Source organism: Acipenser ruthenus, chromosome 17 (assembly GCF_902713425.1).
Source record: "Acipenser ruthenus chromosome 17, fAciRut3.2 maternal haplotype, whole genome shotgun sequence".
Classification (NCBI taxonomy): domain Eukaryota; kingdom Metazoa; phylum Chordata; class Actinopteri; order Acipenseriformes; family Acipenseridae; genus Acipenser; species Acipenser ruthenus.
This window is the reverse complement of record NC_081205.1, coordinates 31,769,949-31,792,464: the sequence shown is the minus strand read 5'-3', so window position 1 is coordinate 31,792,464 and position 22,516 is coordinate 31,769,949. Positions and strand designations below refer to the sequence as shown.

Genomic DNA, 22,516 nt, shown 5'->3' with positions numbered 1-22,516 from the left:
ACCAACTCCCTAGTAATGTTGTTGAAGCTGACACCCTGGGATCCTTCAAGAAGCTGCTTGATGAGATTCTGGGATCAATAAGCTACTAACAACCAAACGAGCAAGATGGGCCGAATGGCCTCCTCCCGTTTGTAAACTTTGTTATGTTCTTAACAAATCATAAATAAAACATTGTTTACGTGTTTTTTTTTTTTTTAATGTATCAACTCAAGTTGTCTTTTTAAATTACCATTAGGTTGACACGGTACAGACAAGTAGGTTCATTAATTAGTTGCAACATTGATCAGAAACTTACTACATTGTAGTTACCACCACTCACCGCTGGTAGCGCTGTTGCTGCACCGTTGCTAAGAGCGTCTGTTATCCGGCAGCTGGTTGGTCTCGGTTGCCTGGCGTCACCTGGAAGCGTCTTCCTGGTATGTTTGCTGTTAGGACGCGGAATAAACAACCGACGTTTTTGCGGCGGGATTTAAAATATCTATGAAATGTAATATTGTTATTCTGAGAAGTAAGGACATTTAATAACGTCATGTTGATAAAACAGGAGAGGATTTGATTTCCTTCTACGCGGTAAGATTGGACATTTTATGTCAAGGCGAAACGTGCATAGTTGCATTTATCAGTTAAAGGGGGCCTTCTCGTTGGTTGGTTGCGTTCAGAGAAAAACGAAAATAATGTCTCATTTTAGTGGACTGTGTTGCTTCTAAACCTTCAAGTAATACAGCAATGTTTCTTTATTGAATGCGTTTTCTTCAATGATACCAAACCGCCTTGATTAGCAGTTTAGCTACGACTACTTGACAGATTTGTTATATAGTTTTGCAAGTGATTTACTAGAATTAAATCCCCCTTTGCATGATCCATTGACGTTAATTGGTTAAAATACATATATTCGTGTTTGTTTTACAGCATATTTAAGATGAATTGTTTAAATAACTACAGTACGTTTGCGTCAGGAACCATTCAATGTATATCCTTTCTCTGGAAAAAAAAACATATACAGTGTGTGTGTGTGTGTGTGTGTGTATATATATATATATATATATATATATATATATATATATATATATCATTTATAAACATTTTAAATGCACATGTTTTTGTATGTACAATTAGCGAAATTATGGCCAAACAAAATGTAATTTGCCCTTGTGTATGCATAACAAATGTTTTGTATCATTGACCGACACATGCAGGCAGCTATCATCAGTGTGTGTGTTTTGATTTGCTTTAAATCTAATGCTTTTTTGAGTAAGATTTGTAGGCTCAATTCCAGAATCTTTGGATATGAAAGCGCACAGACACATTTGACAATGGGGGATGTCTTGGCATATGAATCGGACCTCCTTGGTCTGGTTAAGGAGGTAGGTGATTTGAAAGCTGGTGTTCCTTCTGTCACACTGACTAAATGAATCATATATCACAGTGTCACATAAGGTGGTTTACAATAAGTTAAATATTGATCATCTTATAAATAATGAGGTGTTCCTGCTGTTGTAGTGTGTAATATCACCATTACAACTTGTCATACTCTGATACATAGGAAGTGTATCCGTCTTTGCACCATTTAAACTGTTAATTTAACAAACCTAATGTAAGTTAATTAACCTTGTGTATTTTATTGTAAGCTTACTAACAAAAACTGATCAAATTGTTTTCTGGTGTAAAGAGCTTATGGCAACATTTTATCTTATCAATAATTTGAAAACACATGACACTTTCTTTTCTCCCCTCTGTATTTCAAGTATTTAGCGTTTGGTGATTTGGAAGAAACTGTGAAAGTTTTTGAGAAAGAATGCAAGAGTAAAGGAAAGCCTGTTCCAAAAAGTGCAAGAAATGTCTTACGGGATTCTAAAACCTTAATTATTCAGGTAAGGAGCCCCCCATCATATGACGCATCACAGTTACTGATATAGAACATTTCAATCTGAATAACTCTTTTCGGATCTTCTTCTTGGTGATCAGATTAGCTTCTTTGAATTGCACACTTGTGTGTCCTGCGGTTGGTTCTTTAAGTAGATTATATCAGAGACTTCACTAGTATATGTTTCTTTGGTGCTGAGCAGAAGGACATGATTACCTCGTTTGAAGATGGAGATATGAAGGTGTTTCTGGACCTGTGGGCAGAGCATGTCCCAGCTCAGGTTCGAGACTGTGACCTTCTCGCACAGAAGCTGGAGTTCTATCTGCACGTACACTTTGCCATCTACCCTCTGAAAAATTCCCTGGGGAAGCTTGTAAGACATATTTCACATATACCATACACTGTATTGCTTGCACAATCACAATTACTGTTACCTGCTTACCTTGTCCAGATCGCTGTGCTTCTAACGTTTTCCATATCAACATAGGTAGCGTCATATGTAATTTGCAACATTGCATTGTTTTAAAGTGAGTGTGATCTCCCCCTAGTGGTAGCACTGTAGATGCATGAAAAATGACGGGAGCCTTATCCTGTATATGATCCATTCCATTAGCCTTTCTAGATGTAATTTAGCACTGTGGGTGTGCAGGGGGAATTCTGACACTTACAGATCCCCCTTCTATCTTAAAGTTCAATTAAAGATGGATAGTGTGGCTCTTGAGTGACAATGGAAAAACAACCTGTGTAGCCACCAGGTGTCTCAGTTGCTTTATACAGAAAATACAGCTAAAAGTCTGCTCCAATATTGATGCAGTGGACGCACGATGAAGCTGCATATTACATATCCTCTTTGAAAATCTAGTTCAAAACCCTTTCTTTTATATTTTTAACACTGAGCTTTCTGTTCAAAAAACTTCTGCAGAGTGAGCATATTTTTCGTCTTTTGAGTTGACTTCACTTTCTCGATAGAAACTGTGGTGCAGACTCCAGTTTGACTTGCATTACTTTTATTCTCAATCATAAAAGCATAAAAAATAACATTGCATGTAGGTGAAATAGTGCATCAGTGCAGAGTGTTGCAAATTAAAAAGTACCAATGCATTTGTTCCCTGTGCAGGACAGGGAGGATTTGGATGAAAGGATCACTCACTTTAAGCATTACCTGGAGACTAGAGGAGCAGCACTGAGCCAGACCACAGAGTTCCTGCCGTTCTACGCCCTGCCCTTCGTACCCAACCCCACAGTGCACCCCTCCTTCAAGGAACTCTTCCAGGTACGTCTTTAACACTTCCCAACAGCTGAGAACCGCAAGCACAAGAAAGGACACTGCTGGCTGTAAATATAGCTCTGCCTGTACCATTCGTTCTTGACAGCATGTTTGCGTTTGATCATGATTGATCATCTGGGCATAGTATGGAAGCACATGAAACACAAGGCAACTTTCAGGCAAATTGTTGTAGCAACCATTGATGCAACTTGTTGTAAGTGGCCATTCTAAGTTATTTCACAGTGTGAATAGGTAAAGCCGCAATATCAGCAAACCCTGTTGTTTTCTATAGGAATCTTGGACTCCTGAGTTGAAGAGGAGACTGGAATCATTCCTTTCTGTGACACTGAAAGCCTGCAGTACTCCAAAGCTTCTCACTCTATATGTATCCTTCTCTGGGACAGCACTAACACTGAGTTAACTACTGTGGTAAAAATACATTTACGTATCTAGGCACATTTGTACACATTTGTTTTCCCTATTTTCCTGGCCTGGTTAAACACTGTTAATATTTTATGTGATGTAATCCTGTAAGTAGTGTTATAAAAGCCAATTATGGTAATGAAATGTCTTCTACTGTAAGAAGACTGAGGCTTCCCTGATCATGTAGCAGCAACGTTAGTTTAATAGGGCTGCATTCCTGGATGTTCATAATACTGTTCATGTGCTCTTTCAATTCTAAAACATCTTTAAAAAGATCATTGGACTAAACGCTCAATATGTCTGTTAGAATCAACCAGGTGCTTTAGAACAGATTATTAAAATTGCATGGTGGTGGATCAGAAGTCTCCATAGGTAGGTGCGCTAGTAGGTGCAGTCTTGACTTGGTGAATGTGTCTCTGCTTTAGAGAAGGCTAAACATCTGTCTGGAAAAGGCACACTTGAGTCATATATGATTTATTTGATGTACCTATATCTCTTGACATTCATAAAACACGACATACTGTCACTAAAATGCTGAAAGGAATGGGCTGGACCAGTTAAGAAGGTCAGCACTCAGATGTACAGTGGGGTTGTGCATTGTGAAATATTGACTTAATGAGTGCTTTGAGCTTTCCTTTAACTTCAAAACCACAGAAGGAGAACGGGCAAGGCAATAAAGGTAATAAGGTTGCTTTACTAGAGTGTGTCTTTACAACAGGATTAGCAAACAGCTGTAAAACAAATGACGTCAAGACACCACAATCAGTTGCTTTGGATACCAGAAGTTTTTAGATCGATGGGCAAAGGCTCTTTCATACTGCCCTTGCACATTGTGGGGAATTGTTGCATTTTTTTTTTTTTATTAAGTAGAAGTAAAGTAAAGACATTCCAGTCTCCTCCTTAATGTATAAATGATTTAGTAATTTATAGGATTATTTGATGGACCTTAATTTGGGATTCCTGTATCTTTTCTTAATGAGCACTTGCATCACCTAGCCTTTTAAATGAAACCCAGAACCCCTCTTAGAAGTCATTAAGAGGTTTATTATTAGGACCATGCTTCAAGATTTAATTTAGTTTTGATTATACTCGCCAGGTTATCTGGGTCACATTCATCCTGGTGTACAGGGTGGAAAAAATATTCAAATCCAAATTGAAGGACGCCATTCCCCTAGACTAGGTATCAACAAATATTGCAGCCACTGACATTTAGCGACAGGATCTGACCATTGTTGCCCATTGTCTTATGCCTTCATCTGACAGTCTTTGTTACTGTGTTGTAAATATGTTTTTCTGCCATGTCACTCTAAATCCACCTTGTGGTTTTTGGGTGTCCTCTGAAGTTGGGTTTCTCTCGCTCTGCCTCCTAGTAGACGTCATTCAGAGTGGTGTCCTGATGTTTTTGTTGTATGCGTATCCTTCTTAATCCTCCAGTTGAACATTGACTCTGTTGTGTCGTTGTCTGCCACAGAGGCGCTGAACAGTTTGCAACAGCAGTTGCTGGAGGCGGAGAGGAAAGCTGCGACCTACATGAAAAAGTACAACAAGATGCAGGCCGACTACCACAACCTCATCGGGGTCACCGCAGAGCTGGTGGACTCGCTGGAGGCTACCGTGAACGGCAGAATGGTAAGCTGAGTGTCTGCTGCACTTCAAAACGATTTGTACCTCCTGCACTCACCTGTGTGGGGCTTCTACAGATCTTTAACTGAGTCATTGGAAAACACCAGTCTGTTTTTGTCTTTATAGCTGCTATAGTACGCTTTCAGGCTAGTGAAGGAAGGTCAACCTGCTGCTATGAAAGTATACAGTGGGTGGTTATTCTCTTGTTCTGTTGCAGCTACAGCATTCATGATAAAAATGTCTGGGAAACTCTGATATTTCAGACTCATGTAATAGACACCTGTATGAGAGTTGTATCGTCATGTGATCCCCAGGTGCCTGTAGATCTGTAGATTGCATTCTGTGTTGCTTCAAGGTCAAAAAGCAACCCAGGATCCAGGATGGTCTTTTTCTGGAAGTTACTGTACTAGCCGGGACCTTATTGTAAGCCTAGTTCAGAAGGTCTGTGTTGTTTGTGGATGTTAACCCTCTGCCTTGTTCTCCTTGCCAGATCACACCTGAATATCTCCAGAATGTCTATGCGCGTCTGTTTAGCAATCAGATGAGACAAAGCACGGCCCAAAGCATTGACTTCACGAGGCCTGGGACGGTAGGTGTACAGCGTTTTTAGTACTTGCGATGTAACAGTTACATCACAACAGGAGCATTTTCCTAATCTGGTTTCATGTAAGAAAGAAGTTGGAGTGGAATTCAAGGGGAAAACTCTGATGCATTTATCACATTATATCTTTTTAAGATTAACAATAAAGCCCAGATCAGAGGCACGATCTGGAAGACAGTTTACTTTTTCTCTGCCCTTGTGAAATTTCTAATCTGTTTGTTTGGGTGGAAACAAATCTATTTCACTGCCTCTTTCCTCCAGGCGAATTGCAGGGTTTTTTTAGTTACCCCAGACAAACTTGTATTCACAGCATAGGAATTGTGGAATAGCAGGCGTGGTTTTATTTTGGCTTTCTTACTTCTATAAGATTTTTTTTAAAAACATTTGTATTTATCTAAAATCTTATATCACTATTCTTTTTTGTGAATGTCTATCCTTAAAGGGATATTACTCTATGAGCCCTTATGACAATGATGGTGGATATGTAAGTTACCTACAGTTTCTAAATTTCCCCTTACCCTGTCTTGCTTGCACTTTGCCATCCCGCGTCTCTGTCCAAACCCCTCACATTTTATCCAGTACCCAACTCTTGGGCAATGCTTAAACCTGCCTGGGAGCCTGAATAAAAATTGTTCACAATCTAAGATCCTTATTTATCAAAGCTGTTTTTCCTCCAGTGTGCGATTTCTAAAGCAAATCAAACTGGCTTGTTACAACAGTATTGAGAAACTCAGGAGGTTCATTTAATATCCTACCGGCAACACTGCCGTCGCGTTTTCCTTTCACACAAAATGGTGCAAATTGGACCCTTGAGCAAACTGCCTTGATAAATGGGGCCATTCTTTACTATAGAGGGAACATTGTGAACTGAAATACCTGTGGAAAAGTGGCCCCCTTTATGAGGTTTCCTGTCAAAGTAGGATCTTCAAGGCACAGCATGTTCAGTGGATCATCAGCCCCAATGTGCACCCTGACGCAAATGTAGTCAGTTTCAGTTTCATTCTTTTTGCAAGACAATCTAAAGGGCACCTGCAAGCATGGCTTAAGACTAAAGAAGACTAATACAAGGTTAGGGCACTAATGTGCTTATATGGGCCTGCATGCAATGCTCCGAATTGCAGTATCTCCTTTCTTTCAACAACATCATTTGTATATAAGCTTTGTTGAACTTTTGCAATGTTTGAGCCATTCCAGGTTTTCATGAGAGCCTTACTTGTAAGTGAGCTCAAAAGCTGGAATGGCTTTCCATTGGGAGTCTTCAATTTCACCCTGAAAGACACATCACACAGCAGTCTGAGCCCTTTGCAAGTTTTACTGGGAGACTAAGCCACAGCGAGGAAAATGTAAACCTTGTAAAACCAGGGGTAGCCCAGACTGCTACACAATTTTGTCTCTTGGATCCATTGTAAACCTGGAGATGGAATTGGTGCCCCCCTACAGTCACCTTTGAAATCTGTATACAGCATGCAATATATACTTTTAATTCTGTGTCTATGTCTCCGGGTGAGGAATGGGGATACTGTAGTTTAACTTTGTGCTTCATGGGAAATGCTCAGCAAGGGTTACACATGTCCTGTGCAATACTGTGTACTTACTGCATGGTCATGAAAGGCAGTTCAGCATGTACCCAGGGGGCAAGTTTGCTGTCCCTTTAACCCTTCCCTAAATGTTTTCATTGTTTCCAGGGGGGTAGTCGTGGTAAGTTTTTGGCCGTATAAGGAAACATATTGTTGAAAGATTAAATTTGTATTGTTTTACTGTTGATTTATGATACAACAGCAACAATATATTAAATATTTGAGTCCCTTAAAAGTAAATCGCATCTTGCAAAAGTGTTTTATTGAGCAATTCATCGCAGGAGTGCATTGGCACCATAACTGTTCCTTTTCTACTGTTGCAGAATAGTTTCACGGTCAAACCAACAAAAGAATAAAGAACATATGATTGATCTTCTGTTTATAGTTATAACACTTTTAGAACTTTTGTATTTCATTTAGTCTGTTATCAGTTTATGCTTAGTTTAGTAGCTCTTCTGAATGGAAGCCTCTCCAAGTTACTAATAGTTACTAATCTCATGCAATCTCTGTGTTGTTTATCCAGGCATCGTCCATGCTGAGAGCATCCATTGCCCCTCCGTAAGTAGACTTGTTGTTTTATTTTTTTTAAATATGTCCTCTGAATCCGACAGCCAGATCACCCTGGAAGAGAGGTTTGCTATTGTAAAGTAAATTCTGAGATTTTTCAAATGAGTAAGAAATGTACTAAAAGTTTAATTAAACTCTAATCCATGAAAAGGGATATTGATTCGAAAACCTTTTTTTTCAAATCAATGTGTGGATCTCTTTCCTGCAGAAGTCCGGCATTGGGAAGGTGCGGCAAGGCTATGAAATCGGGTGCCCTGAACAAGTCTTAATGCAGTCCTATTAACACATTTGTGTTTATTTCTGTTAGGAAGTCCACAGATGTGCCGTTGCTGCCCTCCTTGGCCTACAAGAAGCTGAAGAAAGACCTGATTTACGGCACCGATCATCTGAAGGCCCTGCTGTTGCAGGCGCTTCGCTGGGTGAGTTTGCCTCTTTCTGGGGACGTGCCAGAAATAATAAGAGGTGGAGTAATGACTGAATATTTAGACAGTGATTCAAGTTATTTTGCACAGAAAAACAGCCAAGAACTTCTATGAGTCTGCTTTGACCCTGTGAGAAATAATTTTTCAGAAACATTTGAACCAAAAATGGTTTCACCAGATCTGAATTCAACAAGTTGATGTATTTAAATACATTTTTGTCTGCCCTTGGTTCAGAAACACATTGCAGTGATGTAGTCCTGGGTTTCCTTTTGAATGCTTCCTAGGGCAGTAGAGGTCCCTTGCTGACATTAGTCCCATAGAGATCCAGCAGAGAGCCTGTACCTGTTTTTATTTATTTTACATGAATACTCTGCATAAAGAAGTCTGTCCTTTTTATAATGCTTGTTACAAACTGTTACCACACCCTTCAGAGATTGTTCTCAGTGGAGTAGCACTGACGTTGCATATCGAAACCATTTAACATTTTTAATTCTTTAGAGATTAACCAGATCACTCCATGGAGAGCAGAGGGAGACTGTCCTGCAGGCTTACATCGGCAACGATCTACTTGACTGCCACAGCAACCACCAGGTTAGCAAACCTGGAACAGGTTACATAGTTACAAGACAGCCAGGCTGATTTCAAGGCGAGATAGATGATACCCCCAAAGTCAGGAGCAGCAAGGCAAATTGCACAGCTCAGTTAAACAGAATTGACATACAACATTGGATTTAAACAAAGAAAGAGTAAAGAGAGTAAACAAGGGATGTGGCAGTCTAGTGAAGTTTGTTGTTTTGATCAAAGGGAAATTATCTGCTTACTAAGGAAACCTGGAAGTGTTCTAGTGTACACCTTGAACACCAATGTAAAACAGAAACAGAAAGTGGTTTTCATTGTTTTAAAGAATAAACTCAATCTGATTAATAAAGACCCCACCCCATCCTGTGATGAACGTGCAAATGGATTGACAGATCTGAACTATTCTAAATAATATTCTAGCTAAATCAATTAACCTGAATGGTATTTAGTATGAAGATAAGATTGATTTGATTATGTATGTATTTATTTTAAATGGCATTTTGAAATTGTAAAGCTCCGGTTTATCAGTAGGTAACGGTGCTTCTATTTACAAGCATATTTGCCATTCATTTTTCACAAGGTGTATGATGTATTATAAGACAACAGATTTAACTTTTGTAAAGTTCGGTTATGTGTGATTGTATCTGCGCTGCTTTTATGGTTTTAAAATATTATATAACAAAGCAAATGTGTACTATAGATACAAAAAAAAAAAACCATTCATAGGAAACAGGATTCTGAGTCATAGGAAAAAAATACAAGTATACAGTAGTTTTGGAGCTGACTAACAAGCTTCACAATGTTTCTTCCTTTCTCAAGAGAGCTTGTGTCTGAGTGAAAATAGCAGCGATATCTGTGTGTGTGTTCTGATGGCATGCTAACTACTTTAGTTTCTGTTTTAGCTTCTGTTCTGCATTTGTCGTCTTACCATTCTATTTCAAGTTTTGTATACATTTGATTTGGCTGTTTAGAAATAATCCAATTTGAACCTTTTCACTGTTCTGTTGCCTTCCTTTGCTTCACAGAGAAATGTACTTCAGCTGCTAAATTCCAGGAGCGAGGTTGTCCGACAGTACATGGCACGGCTGATCAACGCTTTTGCCTCACTCGCAGACGGTAACCCCATTTCCCAATTCCCACATTATTATTATTTATTTCTTAGCAGACGCCCTTATCCAGGGCGACTTACAATCGTAAGCAAATACATTTCAAGTGTTACAATACAAGTAATACAATAAGAGCAAGGTAGTGTTAAAAACACGGATATTACTAACCGAAAGACTGAACAAGCTGCTTATTAATGAGCTTTGGGTTTTGAAATGGTTGAAGTGTTTCTGTAGCTTTTAAGTCTGTTTTTTGTGTGTTGCTGTCCCAGGACGCATGTATCTGTCCCAGAGCCCCATGTTATTGACCATGCTGGAGAACACGGTTAAGGCAGAGGAGAAGGATTCGCTCTCAAGGGAGAATGTGCTGGGTGCGCTGCAGAAGCTAAGCCTACGGTAATTAGACCAGCTGCTAGAACTGAACTCTGAGCACTGTTGGAAGAAGAGACTCCTGCTTCTCCTCTGCTTGCATGCACTGACACCACTAGGATAGAAATGCTGTATATAAATGTATATATTTTTCAATGTATATAAGCAGCATCGAAATAGAAGATAAGGAAGAGAGTCTTCCCAAGCTCTCTCCTTGTGAGCTTCTTCAGGGGAAAGTAACATAAGAAATAAGTGGTTCTAGGATTCTGAAACCTAGCAATTGAACAGCATCATAGCATGATGAAAGAGCAGGAGGAGGGAACTGAATTGACATGTTTACAAATGTGGAGTTTAACACATTTCAAACCCGGCTTTGCTGACCTTGAGAACGTATTTAAATAACATTGTTTACAGGCGCAGTCTGCAGTCTGTTATGATCAGGGGAGAGATTATACTGTGGCTGGTGAATCTGCTGGAGGATGCAGACTGCCTTTCCGATTACACCTTGGAGTACGCTGTGGCTCTGCTGATGAACCTGTGCCTCAGGACAGCAGGTACTGTGTCATACTGCACACAATGAGAGCATTCAGCCACATGGGGGGAATGCAGGGCACTGGGTTATGGTGAGAATATACTGTGGTTTTACATGTAGAGGAAAGTTGAGGTGCAGCCATTCATACAGTAGGACATCTTTATTTTGGATGGCTACACCTAAACTTCATTACTATATTAATCATACAGTATTGACTAGCAACAGTTCCTAAATTTGGAATCTTGCTTGTTAAAGCAAGACTGCTACCATAACTTGATTACACTGTGATTATAGTAACCCTAACTACTTTTGCTTTTTAAAGTGTTTATTTATTGCTTGACCATTTAATATTTTGTTAATTTAAAATAAATACAGGAAAGAAGAAGTGTGCAGAACATGCTGCACACGTGCTGAAGGTTTTGTCTGATCTTCTGGGGCACGATAACCATGAGGTAACTGGAACATGGATAATGTTTTTTTGCAAGAGACACACTGAATTGGAATGGGTTAGACGAGTTTGTATTCACCTCAATGGGTGGTTAAAACATCATGTTTTCTAAGAAGAGCTGTGGTTGCAAGAATAGCTATGATTTAAAAACAAAACAAACACATGTAGGTTGTGTGTAAAGTACTCTGTGTTATTAAGCAAAAACCTGGCCTGCTTTCAGTCATTGGTATTGAACTCCCATGCTTTCAAGTGTCCGCTATGAAAGCCACTTGCAAATGGAAAAAACGTCCATGTCGGTTGCCTTGACATTGTTTAATTTTTGTTAATGTGATTAGATTCGCCCCTATGTGAATGGAGCGCTCTACAGCATTCTCGCTATTCCTTCAGTCCGGGAGGAGGCAAGAGCCATGGTGAGAAACACACCAGCACTGCCACACAATCTCTTATCTGGAACCCGGCCGTTTTACTGAGTTCATTTATCTTTGTTGCAGGGAATGGAAGAGCTCCTGAGATGCTTCAGCAAGGAAGGGAACGCTGAGATGAATAGGCAGATTGAGTTTATCATCAAGCAGCTCAATTCAGGTTGCTAAACATCCCAGTTCTGGTTCACGTGCAGTCGTATTAATCACAAATAAAGTTCGCAAATTCCAGATTGTTTGAAATCTATGTTAAAAACACAACTCTCTTGACTTTGCCTTTGTGCCTGTATTGGAGTTATTTTCTGCTTTCTTTTTCCAGAGGAAGTTTCAGAAGATGGAGTTGACTCGGACAATGAAGATGAAGATGAAGATGATGAAGTAGGTGTAGCTGTTGTGAAAGACTCTGTTGTGCAAAGTAAGATGTTGTTGTTGTGGGGTTTTTTTGTGGTTTTTTTGCCAGACATTTTGCAAAGAGAAGCTACAAAATATGTAATTAAATTGTATGGTGTTATGGGTGCCCAGTGGCTAGTAACGGCACTACCCCATGGAGAGCAGGTTGAGTCACGCGATCAGGAGCTTGACGGTTTGAATCCAGGTCATGCTGGGTTGTCGATCTTGGCCGGGGTTCCACAGAGAGGGCTGCATTGGCCCTTGCGCCCATATGGGTTAGGGTGGGGGAATCGTGTGGGGTTGTTGAGCCTCACTGCACTGTGGCAACCCCCCATCGGCCAGCGAAGCGACTGGCCTTCCCAGCTTCAGTCCTCGGGTAGGTAGGCGAAAAGTAGCACCAGGGGTGACTCTAGGATTGGTCGTTTTAAATTGGGGAGAAAATCTATATTCAAATTTGTAAAAATAAGAATTGTGTACAATTTTTATGTATTTTCAGCAACCAAAAAATTTCTGATGGCACTTTGTTGTTAACAGTTTTTATTATCTCTCCCAGAGGAATGTATATCCTCCAGCAATGTTGATTTTATCTTAGTAACAGCTAATCTAGATGGTGATGAAACTTTATATGGACAATCCCTAGCACAAACCCTCAAGTATATCCAAGAGGTGAATGGATTGAGCCACACAGTATGAATGGATGGCAGAACAATTCCACAGCTTTGTTACCAGCAGTCAGGCATTTTGTGTGTTATAATTCTATATGCAGTCTACGTATGTAATAATGGGCTCTTTGTTTCCAAGAGGAAATAGGTCAGTACTGTTCTTAATGTCATCCAGTAAAAAAAACATAATCTAACCTCTAACCACTAAAACACTATCAATCAATAACCCTGGCAAAATAGGTACAAAGAGTAAAAACAGGATCAGGTATCTGATATTATTCAGGGGAAAGACATACAGTTTCATTGTTAAGGCTTCAGGCAGTCATAAATAATGATTATCAAACAATGTAGCATTCCATCATGGTCTACAGAATATTACATTTGCTATATCACAATTACCATCTAATATTTCAAAATAACAACTATTAGCATCTATGCCAGCCAATTTTCAATTTGACCTACTTTATCACAGTAAACCAAGCTACTGTAGAGCGCTAGCCCTAAAATGAGATTCAACTGAGGAGACTAGAAGCCCTTACTCTGTGGATCTGCAAAGTGTTTGAGAAGTTTTGAGCGTACCCATTCGAAACAGCGTTTGGGCAGAAGCAGTCACGTCACTTTCCAAACTGAACATGCATAGATAATGGCCCTTGAAGCCTGACAAATGTGACGCTGTTACAGCTGAGCATCACGTTTATGATTAATTTGAACTCTCCATTAAAATTAAAATCATAATCAAAAATCCAACCAAGTCAACTTGAAGTCCTGGACAGGTTAATAGGGATCTTCTGGCATTGCTTCCAGCAGGTATGTTTGAGATTGGTCCCCCTGTTTCTGATGCTCTGTGTTGGCATGGCTGTTAGACTTGACTCAGTAGATCCTGGGTAGAAGGGTAGCTTTGTTGATGTATGAATGTAGCTTGATCATTGTTTTTGTTCTGTCTTCCTATGGATCTACCAGAACCATTTCCTATAACCACATTGTGGGCTTTGGAGGACTTGCATCTTAACCAGGCCCAACTCTGATTAACTATAACGTGCTGTTTTTCACAGGAAGATCAGGATGCGATGGAAGCAGATTTGGACAAAGAGGAGGTTCTTCAGCCCCAGCCCAGGGAACTGTCTGGAGAGACATTGCTGACCACAGAGTACCTGGGAGTAAGTGCTGTCTGTGTGGGTCAGCCAAGCCACAGATTAGTCTTTGATAAACTAGAAACTGGCTCAAATTAACATTCAAGTAATGGAGCATTATTAAGGTTTATCACCAAGAAGCCAGACAGCTGACCAAAGTACTTTATTCTGAAGATCAGCTATTGCTCTGTATCAGGGCACTGGTATGTTCTATTGTACAAATGTGTCTACAACAAGGGTGCAGGATTGTTAGGTGGCAGATGGATCTCATCTGTTGAATGGATCAATGCATCTGAATGAAACTGCTCCCCCCCCCCCCCCCCCCCCATATATAAATAAGGAGGCTGCTTTCAACAAGCAGACACAAGCTTCTTTTCTCATGATAGGCTCAGATGGGTGTTCACAGCTTGTTTTGTAGCAAGCTTGTTTGTTAACTGTCCCTTGCTAGATAATGACTAACATGGTGAAGGCAAAGAGGATGATGGCACCAGCCCTGAGCCACATCATTGACGAGCCACTGCAGCGGCCAGTCACACCCAGCTCCCACAGGACCACCTTTACACAGTGAGTCCACCTGTCTGCCTACAGTTGCCACGGGTCTTAGGGCTAGCGGGTATTACCCAGTTCCACGGCTACAGAAAACTGTTCTTTCACGAGGGAGTTTACGCTCTAGAATTGAATAATTTAGTATTCATTCATTTTTAAATGTAGGTTTGGTATTATCAACATATGACCTGTATGCAGTAGTTTGATTAGTGTGGGACAGATCTGTTTTTGTATCACTTTTAAAATTCAAATGTATTTATTTAACCAGGATAGGGGGTCCTGCTGGGGTGGGACAAATAGGCAGAGTGAAGTCGACCGACTCCCTCTAAAGTACAACAACGAGTCGATGTCCAAACTGGGATTCATACCCAGGTTCTGCTGGATTTTTTTCCCCAACAGATAGGACACATGGCTTCCTTTTGAAAAGTGTTGTTATCCGCTTGGGTAGATAAGTCAATACTACAGCAGCCAGAAGGAATGTTATGACACAATTGTAAAGCAAGACAACGCTGTACTTATCTGTCTGTGAAATCTGGGCTCCATAATAATGAGAAATGTTTTGTGTATCAGGATTAGGTTTTTTGTGTTTGCATGTATTCCCCTGTGGGTAAAGAGATAAGTAAGTCTCATGTCTGTAGTAGCAAGACGGGTTCTTTCAACAGTAAAAGCTCATTGAAATAAAATCCAGCACAAGACTAACTATTGAGGAAGTGATAGAGGAAAGCATTCTTTCCATTTATAAAATTTAGAGAAATAAAATCCTGAGTAAAAGAGGTTTAACGTTCTAGTTGCTGGAGCAAGCTTAGTGGCTCCTCAGGTTAATGCATTGTTGGTTCACTTTGTGTTTTTAAAGAAGGTAATATTTTTATGATGCCCAATGGTTTGTTCAATTTGTTTCTCCTCTCAATCTCTTTAGAGAATCCAGGTCCAGCAGTGATTTCCATTACTCAAGTAACATAAACAGAAGTAAAGACACCCGGTCGAGGCACAGCGCTCGCCCACCGACGCAAAGTGGAAGTCGACCCAACACCTCTGACTACTGCAGCCCTGCCATGTGTGAGTGTGGCTGGGGGTGCGGGAGGGAGTGGAGGGTGCTGCACCGCTTAGGGAAAGCAATCGAGGACAGTGATGAGCGGTGACGTTATTCACCCCGAGAATAATCATTAGCGTATGGTTGAGTTGCGATTGCTGTCGCATACCTTAACCTGCCCTCAAAAATACAGGAATTGGTGTTTCCGTAAGAGGAAGCGTACCACTATCCAGACACAGTATGTTTTAAATAACGGCACCACATGTGTCCCTGGTAGAGTGTTTTCATTTCCGCGTGTTGAAGTGAGACCCATGCCAAAGAGATGTTTTTGCTGTGATTTACTGCTTTTCAGATTTATTTCAAAGAGATTTATTTTCTTTTGATGTGGCCTTGCGGCTTTAAAGGGAATATTTAACTTTTAAAATGAATGCAGAATTTTTTTTTTTTGTATTGTGTTTTGTTCTGTCTGTATATAAATCTGTCAAGTCTCTTTCTCTAGTTGAATAGGTGTGCTTATTTTTTTTATATATATTTTTATTGGATTCAAATCAGTGGTACACTTCTACAAGTGCCCATAATTGTAAAAAGATGCATTTTATATATAACTGTTTTGTATAATTTACTGCAGATACTTAATTTGACACTTCTTTGTCTATCATGCAAGCCATATACTTTCAACACTGATAGCTCTAGATAATTGATGGCTTCATATTATTGATCTGAAGCTTGATGCAATCTGTGTAAATACAATAAAAAATGGAATACATAAAGTGCAGCGTCTAGGATACGGTTAGTTCTCTGATGACAATAATACAGCAGTATCTTCCGAATCCTAGCAAAGGTATCGAAGCAGAGTTGTGCCTCTTGTCATTCACACCTTTTTATTTTTTTACCCATGTAGCCGTGGACACAGAAGCCTCTAGACTTTTCTCCCCGGGTTCAGGGATTAACCAGCAATTTGAGGCTTTTTCTCTCCAGTCAGTATCAAAACAGGCACCTGTAGAGCACAATGGACATCCCATCAGGTAGGCAAACAAAAGCAAGTCACTAATTCAGATAATAATAGAGCCACCTAGTAGTACATTTATTAAACTCTAGGTTGTAAAGGTTTATGGGATAAAGGGACCGTGTCATCAATCCTAATCCATTTTGGCAGCTAGACTTTTTTTTTTTTTTTTCACAGACCAGCGTTCCTATATTTCGTATTATAAATCACTTATGGGAAATTCATCAATCACTGTTAAGTTTGTGTGCAGATGTCATCCTGAGCATAGATAAGATCAGTTTGATAAAAACAAAAAAACACACCTCCCACCCAGACTGTAATTGAGACACTACACACAACATTTGAACCTGTATTATAGTGTAACCCTCCACGAGGATCGAGTGCAAGTTTCGCATGTACTCACATTTTTGTCCGAGTAACTGGGAGAAGCGTCTGTCTGTTCTGACTCAGCAGGATTGTACAGAGCAGGTTGATTAAATATCAGTAAAACAGCATTCCAGAGAGGAGCTCCATTAAATGCCTGCAAATCCTTTAAGCCGTTTGTGCCCCCGTAGTGGTCTTCTGTTAATATTGATGGACTTTACAGCCAGTTTCATTAAGTGTGATGCCACTAGACTCGCAATAATACTCATATCTTTGTAAAAAACAAAAAAAGCTTAAATCTATAGTCTCCTTCCTTTTTCTCTATTAGTTCTCTATTAGCCATTTTTTATAGCTATCCAGTGAAAATTAAGATGTAATTTTGGAAAGAAGTAATTTAACATAAGACAGATTCTGCTGTCAAACAGCCAAAGTGGATACAGCTAAATTGTTGTTTTTTTTTTGCCACCAGTATCTGCTGTCCAGCTGCTGCCAAAAACCATTAAAGTTGAAGCCAGGGATGGATTACGTATAATTTGAACCACCCAGGTCTAGGAGTAGCCCTAAGTTCTGAATCATTAACCAGGAATTGTAACAGATTGCCAAAACGATGGTGAAGCTAAAAACACTGCCAGAGTTTCATTGGGGTTCATGTTATTGTGATCAAAAGTCAGCCTGGAGAGAAATCTCTTGTGGTGCTGACATCTGTTTTGCAGTCATGTTAAGCTTTGCCATATGCTTATATATATTCTGGGTGTGGGTGTGGGGGGAGCAGTGTTCTGCAGATTCAGCAGAGCCACATTACATTGGATATATGTATATTAAACTGCATTATGTATTGTGTTTTTTAGTTACAGTGACTACAACCCTGGATTCTCCAGTCACCCCAAGATCCCTCAGACCCCTGAGGTTTTAAGCCCAAGCCCCCGAAAGCACCGGACCCCGACCATCGCGCCCCAGTTCTCCCAGTCTGGACCACAGCAGACCAGTCGGCCCAGCTCTGCAGGATCTTCTGAGAGGAGCAGACAGAGTAAGCACTTTTATCGGGGTATTGCAAAGGAAGCAAACAAAGTGTTCCGTGTGTTAGGATTAAACAAAGTGTTCCATGTGTTAGGCTTAAACAGAGTGTTCCATGTGTTTTAAAACACTCCTCATCACTGTCAAGCACTTGTAAAATTCAGGTGACTTCTGTGTCAATTTTTTTTTGCTTGTTTGATTTTTTTACCTGTCTTAAAATGATCACTTCTCAGGGTTGTAGTCGGAGCGTACTTAGTTAGAATACAATTGCCAGGTAGTACCAGCTTGCCACTCCGTCCCATTGCTCCTTTTTAAAGAAGTGATCTGTACAGTGTTGGCCTGTTGAAATTTAGCCAGTCGAAATGCTGCTAGTATTGAGACCTAGGAATGAGAAGGTTGGTCCCATCCCCTTGCTATCTGCAGCCATTACAACCTGCAAATGTTTTGAACAGAGTGCTGTTTGTGTCTTCGTTTTGCTACATAAAAAAATATACTGTAATTTACTTTAATGGGTTCAATAATGTTATGTAATGCAGCATTAATGTAATTCTGCTGTATTTTGGCAGTAGTGAAGGTATGCTTTGTACTTCCAACTCAGTTTAATGGCGCAGAATGATTGAGATCTGCAGTAGATACCAGTCACACACTGTAACTCTGACCCATGATACTAGGATGCAGATGGTGGATGTGCGAAAGCATAATTGGGGCTGGAGATAGAAGCCAGGAACAGGGAACAGTCCATGGCTTACTTTAGAAAATTTCCATCTATTTTTCTGAAATATTAAAGCACACTCTCTGCTATATCATATTAGGAACCACTTTATAATATTTTGATTCTTCATAATATAGGCATATATTGCATTTTAACATAGAATTTTCTATTGACCTATATAATGTGTAAATCATCCAACCACGATGTCTGAAGCAGTGTTATTCCCACCCTCATTAATATGCAGTGACACTTTTTTGTACCCCATAGTGCCAATTGTAATGGATTATCTATGAGGTATTCTTAGTGTTAGATTAATTATTTTTTCTCTTGACCACCCAATTTACCTGCCAGCCGCAAGATTAAAAGCATGGCCTAGCCCAAGACTGCTGCTACAGTCAGTGTATTTCTCTTGTCGCTAGTGCTGCCCAAAGAAATGGGAAGCTTCAGTTCAAGAGTTGTTGAGATCACAGCAGTATTTTTACAGTAACATCTCCCTTTGTTTCAATCTGCCACACTGACACAGAGTCAGAAAACAGTCAGTCTGGTGAAATGGCCCTGGGTTATGTAAGCTTTATAGGGCAAAGCAAGACTGGAAGTTCCCTGCACCCAATGTTTTCTGAAATTCCTCAAGTGGGGGGCTTGAGATCCATATAGTACCTGTAAAAACAGTGCATACATTTACATGAGCCCAGTTATCCATATGGTACCTGTAAAAACAGTGCATACATTTACATGACCCCAGTTTTGAAGATTTATGGTGCCTGCGGGCTGTTTTGTTTTGTGCTTATAGAAACGTTTCAAAGCATGCAGGTGTCATAACAAAGAGTGCTCGGCTGCCAGATTTGATAGATCCGAGCGGGATGGTGCCCTGGACTGCTGACGTCAGTTCTGCCATTGCTTCCTATCCCTTGGAAGGGTTCTTGTGAGCCTGTGGCTTTTTGCAAATCAAATGCTGAATGCTATTTCCTCTCCCAAAAAGCTTTTTTTTCCTGGCACATGCTGAAAAGGAAGAGTCGATGTGTAACAAATACAAAACAAAAGGGCTTTTTGTAAGATGGTTTTCAGTGATTAAGCGGCAGTCCATTTTCTTTCTTTTTTTCAACAATACCGCTCCTCTGAGAGGAAAAATAAGTTCTGAGGTCAGCTATGCTAGGTTATACAGATTATACAAGGGCACACAATTTTGTATTTTGAGACCATGTGAATGGAATAATATTGCAGCACAGTTTGGACTGCGTTAGTGTTGTGTGAAGTTCTCTGGGGGGGGGGGGGGGGCATTATTTTTGTTTATAGCACTTGTTACTATACCTAGCAATTATTTCCATGCCAGACAGGATTCCTTTAATTTGCAGATTATTATGTTACAGACATGCAAACACTTTTCATGGCGCAATATGTCAGACTTTATTTTAAATGTCACTTTTAAACAAATATTCGTTATAGAAAATGGCTTATTAGTTGAGTCCCAGAAATATTCACAAAAAGGTTACTTAAAGGATGTATTTATGTAGCTGTCTGGATGCCTACAAATACTGTGAAGTACAAGGGACTTTCACGTATCCATTCAGATTGGGACTAAACTTTTTTTATTCATATGTAACCCTGTTGCTACTATTATCTAGACCACTTGTACTCAACTCTGGCCCTCCAGATCCATTCCAGTCCTGGTCTTTATTCCAAGCAGGTCCTAAATAAGTTCATTGCCTCTTAGCAGCTTCATTAGAACTTGCTTGGAGTAAAAACCTGGACTGGATTAGATCTCAAGGGCCAGAGTTGAGTACCTCTGATCTAGACGTCCTTGTATATTACACTGCATAACATGTAGCTATATTATGCAAATGCATTATTACCCCATTGTTATATCACAAAAAGGCTGGTAAGGGTTCAAACTCTTGGCTTTCTGCTACCTTGTTCCTGACGAGCCGTTTAGTCATTTATTTTCTAGTTTTCTTTATTTCACAGGCAGCCAGTCATACAGGAAGTGAAAACAGACCTTTCGGCACGGGAGTCAGCTGACCCCGAGACTCCAGAGATTGATCCAGCTTCATGTAACACCATCCAGATCACAGCAGCAGAGACTTTAGCAGCATTGAGGCGCGGAACAATCCGCAGGATTGTAGCTCCAGCTGCTCACAGAACTGCTCTGTAATTCTGGAATATGGAAGACTCTGCAATAAGTGCAACAGACACGTTTTATTCTGTTGCTGTTAACGCTGCAGGTGTACGCTTTCATGCTGGTGAATCATCTTGTCATTCTTTGGAGCAGATTGTATTTCAGATACTACCTCCTGTCAAGATGGAAGCGCGCCCTTACAAAAAGAAAAAACAGAGGGGGACGAATATAATCCACATCGTAAAGGGAAACCGTGTATTAAAAAAAAGGTCCATTCTCGAGAAATACAATTAAGAGCTTCTGAGGACGTCCTCTTGGCAGGAAGAAAAAACTTAATTTTATTTTGTTGGTATTTCCCAGTAATAAAAAACACAGGATTAGTAGCTTGTTTTCTGTTTAATTATTTTCTGTCATTTAATTCACAGCCTTAGAGAAAGACTAAAGCACATTTCTAAGTTAATAATCTATATTTGGGACACCAGTCCGACTGCACACACACACAAACGTGAGGCAGAGCAGAGAAATCTAAGTTCGTGGTAGTATTGTGTACTCCATAGATTGCCAGTGCAACCAGATAGTCATTTGGTTGTTGCACAGGGTTCAAATTCCCTTAAAGTATATTACCTGGCATAGCTTTCTCAACTTGTTTCTGACCTGCATTTGCATAAATAACAATGAATTGGGAGGTATTGTTGTTTCCTGTTTATCTGCAGTGCTCCTGTTCTACTCTCCTGCTACCCCCTGAGTATTTGTGACTCGGCCATGTTACTTACTGGTGCAGTGTAGCCAGCATCACAAGATTGCAGTGGCTCTCCTGACCGGCACATCTGGGCTCACCACGCCTTTAATGTGGGAAGTAGTCATTGAGTTCCATCCAGATGGCCCCGGTTACCTCTCGGAGTTTCTGGGGAATAGTGGTAAACGCAGCTTAAGCACAAGGATTGTTCCCTTGAGACCCTGGGTGCCAATGGCGTTCATTTTATATCTTCAAATATGCAGTTTGTTTCATAACCATGTGATCATTCAGAGCACTGTAAGAATTGCATAATAATAGATGGGTGTTGTTTTGGACAGATTGCATATAATCTCATATAATCTATACATTTTGTGAAACTGCAATATTTAAAAAGTAAATTAAACTATAATGTTTCTAAAAATGCTGGTTTGTCACATTTTGAAATGTCATTTTTAAAGAAGCGTGAATGAATCATGTTTGAAACCTTTTTGTCCTTTGCTGTGCTGCATGTAATTATAACCTGTGTGCTCTTCATATTTTCTATGAAGAATACTCTATTCAGTTTTGTGTGTTGTGCTATATGTTGATGGCCATAAATTGTCTAGTTATTTTTGTACATGAACCGTAATAAGAGTTTATTTAAATATTCTAAAATTCTTTGAATGTTCGATGTTGTGTGTGTCAGTTTTATTACTAATACCAGTTCAGATACAAAAGTAGCCCCAATGTACATTGTTTGGGGATTTTAAAGGGGTATAAAACCTTTGATGGCTTAACATTTAAACAAAAAACAAAAAAAAACAGTTCTGAGTAGTATGTAATCAAGATACAAGTTAAACTGACCAAGTACTTGGATGTTCCCAGACCTCTGTAGTATTCATATAGAGATCAATACACAAGAGGTGTTTTTAATTAAAGACTGTTCTATACAGTAGGTGACTTCATTAACAGGCTGAAAAAGATTGACACACACACCCAACTTTAATTCATCTATCACAAAAAGAAAATATGAATAGCCCA

At 39.8% G+C, this 22,516-nt stretch overlaps 1 protein-coding gene across 10 annotated transcripts; it reads left to right on the top strand.

Annotated features, from left to right (window-relative positions):
- Positions 1-310: 310 nt before the first annotated feature.
- On the top strand, positions 311-22,163 carry LOC117423704 (lisH domain-containing protein ARMC9-like). Of its 10 annotated transcripts, none has more exons than XM_058990401.1 (26): positions 311-416; positions 1,257-1,364; positions 1,746-1,871; positions 2,067-2,237; positions 2,982-3,137; positions 3,424-3,516; positions 4,209-4,233; positions 5,026-5,183; positions 5,668-5,766; positions 6,221-6,262; positions 7,879-7,913; positions 8,230-8,341; positions 8,843-8,935; positions 9,949-10,039; positions 10,299-10,422; positions 10,810-10,949; positions 11,303-11,379; positions 11,711-11,785; positions 11,867-11,957; positions 12,114-12,172; positions 13,899-14,003; positions 14,425-14,540; positions 15,439-15,578; positions 16,454-16,577; positions 17,770-17,948; positions 20,610-22,163. In XM_058990401.1, the coding sequence occupies exons 2-26, from the start codon at positions 1,314-1,316 to the stop codon at positions 20,630-20,632; spliced, it is 2,505 nt and encodes an 834-aa protein (XP_058846384.1). In that variant the 5' UTR covers positions 311-416; positions 1,257-1,313; the 3' UTR covers positions 20,633-22,163. The 10 variants fall into 10 exon arrangements, with proteins under 10 accessions (XP_058846384.1, XP_058846391.1, XP_033895690.2 ...); XM_034039799.3 differs by having other exon boundaries at positions 312-570; positions 1,277-1,364; XM_034039798.3 differs by having other exon boundaries at positions 312-570; positions 1,265-1,364.
- Positions 22,164-22,516: the final 353 nt, after the last annotated feature.